At 44.1% G+C, this 6,248-nt stretch overlaps 1 protein-coding gene across 1 annotated transcript; it reads right to left on the bottom strand.

The window, feature by feature from the left end:
• Nucleotides 1-597: 597 nt before the first annotated feature.
• On the bottom strand, nucleotides 598-6,217 carry LOC306773328 (uncharacterized protein; the record flags this gene model as incomplete). The annotated part of the gene is made up of 9 exons (XM_079263118.1): nucleotides 6,081-6,217; nucleotides 5,392-5,594; nucleotides 5,201-5,302; nucleotides 5,015-5,110; nucleotides 4,825-4,935; nucleotides 4,637-4,754; nucleotides 3,768-4,506; nucleotides 2,182-2,240; nucleotides 598-2,102 (listed from the first exon to the last, which is right to left on the bottom strand). Exons 1-9 carry the CDS (start codon nucleotides 6,112-6,114, stop codon nucleotides 598-600), a joined length of 2,967 nt encoding a protein of 988 aa, XP_079119244.1. The 5' UTR covers nucleotides 6,115-6,217.
• Nucleotides 6,218-6,248: the final 31 nt, after the last annotated feature.

Raw genomic sequence — 6,248 nt, 5'->3', positions numbered from 1 at the left:
ATAGCTGCTCTAAAGTCCCACACATTTCAATAAGCACAAAAACATGTTCTCAGCAAAAACTAAACTTTATATGATTCATAAAAGCTGAATTTATTGCACACCTCCTGTTTTAGACTGGATAGAATCAGTTTTCAGTCATCTGACTCCTAGTAATGACACATCCCGGTCAACCTTCACAGTCTCGTTGCAGCTGCTGGATCAGACTGGGGCGGTGATTTGGTTTTTATTAAAACTCCAAACTGGTGAACATTACAGCTGCAGCACAGAGGATGAAATATCAGCGATGGTACATGGGGGAAACATTTGTCTTTAATGAAGTTTTTAACCATGTGCGTTTTTATTTATGACCATTTTAAAACACATCCATGTTTCTAAGTGAGAAATGGATAAAACGTGTCAAGTCAGAGCGATCTGGGTCTAACATCTTAAAAAAAACAAGTATCCCAGCATTATTTAGTTAAAGGCTGAAGACTGCACTACTACTGCATAAATCTAGGTGGTTTGATCCCAATCCCAAATAAAATATTTAAACTACATTATGAAACACATTATTTTCCATGATTCTGCGATAATCTGGGAAATTGTCCTGTAATTTATTTAATCCGTTGATTCCTTGGACTGTGCAGCCTCAGCGGGGTCTCCATGCGTCTCCATGTGTTTCTGCAGTTTGGCCTTGGAGGTGAAGACTTTCATGCATTGCTCACAGAACGGATTGGCCCTCTTCAACCCCGAATGGCTGCGTTTGTGTCGCGCCAGCTCCGACGAGCTCTTAAACTTCAGCTCGCACGTGTTGCATGGATACGGCCTTTCCCCCGTGTGGATCCTCTGGTGCAGCTGAGCCTCGCTCAGCGTGAGGAAGGACTTCTCACAGTGTCCACAGGGAAACGGCCTCTCCCCTGTGTGGATAAGGTTGTGTCTGGTCAGTGCGTATGGTTTGGTGAAGCCCTTCCCACAGTAGGCGCATGGGTACGGGCGGGCGCCCGTGTGAGAGACGATGTGCTCCTGTTGGGTTTTCTTGCTCTTGAAACGTTTGCTGCACTGCGGGCAGGAGTAGGGCCTGTCATCCACATGAGACCTGTGATGTTTGGAGAGCTCTCCCTGTGACAAAAAACCTTTTCCACATTGCGAACAGAGGAACGGTTTCTCTCCTGTGTGCATCCTTTCATGCCTGGCCAGCACAGACACCAATGTGAACCTCTTAGGACAGTGGGCACACTGGAAAGGTCTCTCTCCTGTGTGGACGCGGAGGTGTTTGATGAGCATGAAGCGCAGCGAGAATCTTTTGCTGCACTGGTTACACTGGTAAGGCCGCTCCCCTGTGTGCGTGGACAGATGTCTCTTCACGTCAGACCTGCGAGTGTATGTTTTGTCGCAATGCGGGCATTTAAACTGACGCTTAACTTGATGCACCTGTCGGTGCTGGGAGCGTGCGAGCAGGGTGTCGAAGCCTTCGCCACACTGCTGGCAGATGTAGCCTTTAGCGGTGACGTGACGCTTCCTGTGCTCCAGCAGCTCGGCAGCAGTTGGGAAGCTGTGGCTGCAGATGGAGCAGATCTGAGGGAGCTGGCTCTCGTGCGAGTGGGAGGTCTTGTGATGGACGGTCAGCGTCCGCAGATTAGCGAAGGAACTCCCGCAGAGCTGGCAGGAGAAAGAAATGGCCACTCCGTGGTGTTTGCTTTCGTGCTTGGCCAGATCCCAGGAGTGCTGGAAGGTCCGTTCGCACTGCGAGCAGTGAAACGGCCTTTCTCCGGTGTGAATGAGCTGGTGTCTCCTGACATCAGACGTCCGCGTGAACGTCTTTCCACACGTATCACAAGTGAGAGATTTCCGTCTGCTGAGACTCTGAGAGACGTCAACTTGGCTCTGATCGTCTGATTCTTCCGCTCTCCTCTGCGTCTGGTTTCCTTTAGGGAACAGTTTAATGGATGTGAATATTTCATCAGTTCTGGAGGGAGACGGTGTAAACTTGGATCCCGAGAGGCTCTTGTATACTTCTGTGGGGACACTTTGCATGTGGAAGTGAGGTGGGTTGTTTTCATCGCATCTATGGAAAGGACACTGCGAGCAGGTGAAGATGATGGACGTCATCTCATCCGAATCACCTGGATATCAACAAAAGTGCGTAAATTAAATATCAGTGGATTTCATTTGAACATAATTCTCCTTTCCTTGTGACATTACCTCTGTCGGACCCTTTGATGGCGATCACAGACGGGGCAGCTGAAACATCAGCCGGGCTCCTGGGAAAATAAAAACCGTACCATTAACTCTTACAGAAAATAGTTGGAAATCACACACTGCTTGGCTGAAAAATAGAAGTCTACACCTGAATTTAACAAGCCTCCTATTGGATAATTCCTGCATGGGTAATTATCTTTCATGTGGCAACAAGTCATTTAACCCCAACTGATGCAATGAGTAACTTCTCATTTCTTAACCACGTGGAAAGACGCGGAAAAGACGTCAATCTGCTTAACAAAGGTCAAAGTATTTGCTTCAAGCAGAGAAACATCGAAGCAGCTGCTGAAACTTCTCAAACTGCGTTAAAAGCCGTCTAATGCATTATTAAAAACTGCAGGGATGGTGGGAAAACATCATTTTCCAGGAACTAAATGTGGTCTGAAAAAGCATTCTGAACGATGGTGATTGGTGACGTCTGTACCAGCCTGTGAGGGCAGTCTATGATCTGGTGTAGCTGCGGTTGGTCAGGTCTAGCTTCAGGTCTAGGAGCAGATCTAGGATCGGCTCTAGGAGCAGATCTAGGTTCAACAGCATTATGTGTCCAAAGAATGAAATTAGCTGACTATCTCAATATACAACCATCTTCCTAGATGACATCACCAGGATTCATGAGGATTGAGAAGGACTGGTTCAGGGAACAGGAGACTTTCACACACAGACTGGTCACCACAGAGTCCAGACCTGAACCCTAATGAAAGTCCCTGTGATGTGCTGGAGAAGACTTACGGAAATGGTTGGACTCTCCACCATCAGTACAAGATCTTGGAGAAAAATGAACGTAACAGCGAATGGAAATAAATCGCACCCACTGTTACAGACACACTCTGCTATCTTTCACCGCCTTCTCCGGACCTCACCCCTCCCTCCACTCTCGGATGGGCGCGCTGCTTGGCTGGCTGCGACCTCACCGGCGGTCTGGGAGACCCCACCCACCACCCCTCCCATATTGTGTGTTGTATGTTGTCTGAATTTGTGCTGATGCTTAGAGGTGTGTTTTTTTTGTTGCATCTTTATCCTTCCCCCTTTAGGTGAAGTGTAGAGATACTTCTTTTTTCCCCCCAACACCCATCCATCCTTCCTCATGTCATCTTTTCCGCATTTCAAGGCAGCGCCGGTAAAACTGGCTGCAGGGCCGAAGTATCAGCTCGTTCTGTAAACTTGTCAAATGTAAATGTCTGTATGTCTAACCTTGGACGAGCTGGCTTGAAACTTGAATTTCCCCTCGGGGATAAATAAAGTACCTTTGATTTGATTTGTGTGACACTGCAGAAGCTTATAAAAACATGGCATTATCTAAACTATTTGTGGTCCAGTGGAATATCTGAACGTGACTTTTTGTCTGGTGGCAACTTTTTTTTTTTGGCGAGGCAGTCTCTTCTTTTTATGCAACAAAACATAACGTTTTGGTGATTTCTACAAATTACACATCCCTGCTATTAACTCATACTTTTGGCTAAATAAACTTTTAAAACACTAAAAATAGGAATATTTTAAAGTAGGGAATGATAGTGAAAAATTCTCTGTACATGTTTAGTTCTTCATTCACTTGTTGAATCCTCTTGACTTTACACGTCTCCCGCCAACTTGGCAAAGTCTTCGTTTGTAGACGTGAGGATCGGCGTACGTTAGCAGCTGATTCAGACGTCGGAGGTTCTGACACTTTGCTGGAGACATCCGGCGGTTCTTGGACAGAAGCCGATTCTCCATTATCTCTGACATGGGTACAAGAGTCTGCATCGACGTCTACCTGCTCATCTAGAAACTCGTGCGGTACGTCTGACGTGTGCGGTCGTTTTTCTTGTTCACTAGTTTCCTGTTTTTCATTTGTCTGTTCTTCATCTGGTGCATTTTCCGTCGCTGCTTCTTGAGCCAAGTTCTCCTTCCGTAACGCAAAAGTTTTGGTCAAAGTCTCCAAAGCTCTTGCAACATCCACAGCTTCACTGGTTTCCTCAGCCTTTAAGCTGGTAGCCTCCTCATCGCCAGCGTCACTCACACTTATAGCCACTATCTCTTCTTCATAAAAGTCTGTTTGAACTTGAACCTCAGCAGACTCCACCTCGTCCTGATGCACCTCAGATTCCCCAACTTCCGCTTCGGTGTAAATGGCCACGACGCTGTACTGATTTGCCTCGGCAAGTATAACAGAGTTCAGTGGGTTGTTATAGTTGTAGACAGAGTCTAGTTCAACTGATATATGGGTCTTTTGTGAGGGAGGAACCGATAAAGCAGACATGATGCAGCTACCGATGGTGGAAGAGGGTCCATCTGCAAACACAAGAAAACAAATCATTTTTTTTAAATATGTCGTAAAGCATCATTTAAAAAATGTTTATAATTTAAGTTGGATTAAAAATCTGATGATAAAAATAAACAGATGTATTTAGCTTGTACTCACATTGCATTTTCAGCAGCCCGGAGCTTTTATAGTGCTTGAAGATTAAACTCAGCTCCTCAGCAGATGACTGAACACATTCGTCCAGAACAGAAGGAGCGGAGGAGAGCCAGGTAGCAGTCTGTAATGAAAGAGCAGCTGTGCTCAAAGCTGCAGAATCTGTAAGACATCTGGATGGACTGAATGAATACCTGTTTGAGGTCTGGTACAGGAAGCAGTTTTTCCAGCTTTGAAAGGAGTTCCCATAATAACACGTGTACTGCTGCATCATACTGCGGACCATACTGAACTGGGAAAACCTCCTGTAATAGAAAATTTAAGTATACCACTTATAAGGACTTGCTTTCAAACTAAGATATTAATGTTTAAAGTAGATCTCACCTGAAAGAAATACGCCCTCTCAACTGGATTTTTTAGCAGGCTCTGAACAAGTGCAATGAAAGTAGACTCAGTTGTTTTCACTTCTGCATCCATGTACTGCAAAAATAAAAAGAAATCAAAGGCATGCCATTAGAGAGAGTCCTTTTTACCTGGTTTATCTGTGCCTTTTTCTCCCCATATACTTACGTCTGTGTTTGTAGACGTCACTGGAAGTCTCTCCAAGTAGCTCTGGATCATCTGAGAATCAACATCTCCTCGAACAGAGCCCTTGCACAGCTCTAAAATCAGCTAAAAATATCAACAGGTGAATTACTGTCATTTTTAAAACTGCTAAATAAAACACATCTGCAAACTATGTGACAAAAACTGCTGCTCACCCTGGCTCTCAGACCCAGAATGAGCTGGGCTTTCTGCTTGTGGTCGATTAGTCCAGGAACTGCTTCCGTCACCATCGACACAAACTCCTGCAGCTTCTCATAATTTAGCACATCTTTCTCCTTGGCCAGATGCCACATAGCAGCAGACAGAAGCTGCAAAGGGGGTACCAGGAGGCGAAGGGATGACAGAGGCAAGCTTTGGTCTGAAACATAAATGTGCAATGTGAGAAGAGGTTTCTGGAGTCCAGTAACACAGGGCTTACTTGCAGATGGATCATAAGGAGATTTAAACTATTAAAAAATATAGTAATTCATTTTAAAATACGTCACAGAAGACATATAAAAGAAATGATTACTCAATTAAAAAAAATAAATAAATAAATAAATAAAATATAAAGTGTGCCCAATAATTTAAACAACCAGTTACAGCCTCATGAATCAGAGTAATTGATGCGCACACCTAAAGCATTTTAAACTTGTAATTTTGTAACATAGCCACAGCTATGGATAAAGTATGTAATTTAATTTCACACTGTAACGATTAATTTCTATAAAACTTTTATAAAGTTAACTTCAAATGTATAACATCTCAATAAACCAATGTAGACATGGCATGCTCTGCATCATTAGACGACATAAACATTGTCTGTCTTCAGGTCTGTCAAGAGATTATTTTTTAAAATACATACCTTTTATTTTCTCTGTTACGCCCAGAACATCCATTTGCACAATATGCCTCTAAAAGTGCAGGCAAATTAATCTAAATTGTTGATTTGCGTGGAAGCTAACATGTGCTAACATCGTTTCGTTAAGTTTCCTCCTTACGTCCGGCTTTAGAGATGAACGTCAACACCGAT

The sequence above is a fragment of the Telmatherina bonti genome (assembly GCF_933228915.1).
Source record: "Telmatherina bonti genome assembly, chromosome: 23".
Taxonomy (NCBI): domain Eukaryota; kingdom Metazoa; phylum Chordata; class Actinopteri; order Atheriniformes; family Telmatherinidae; genus Telmatherina; species Telmatherina bonti.
The sequence above is the reverse complement of the archived record's forward strand: the minus strand, read 5'-3'. Positions and strand labels throughout refer to the sequence as shown.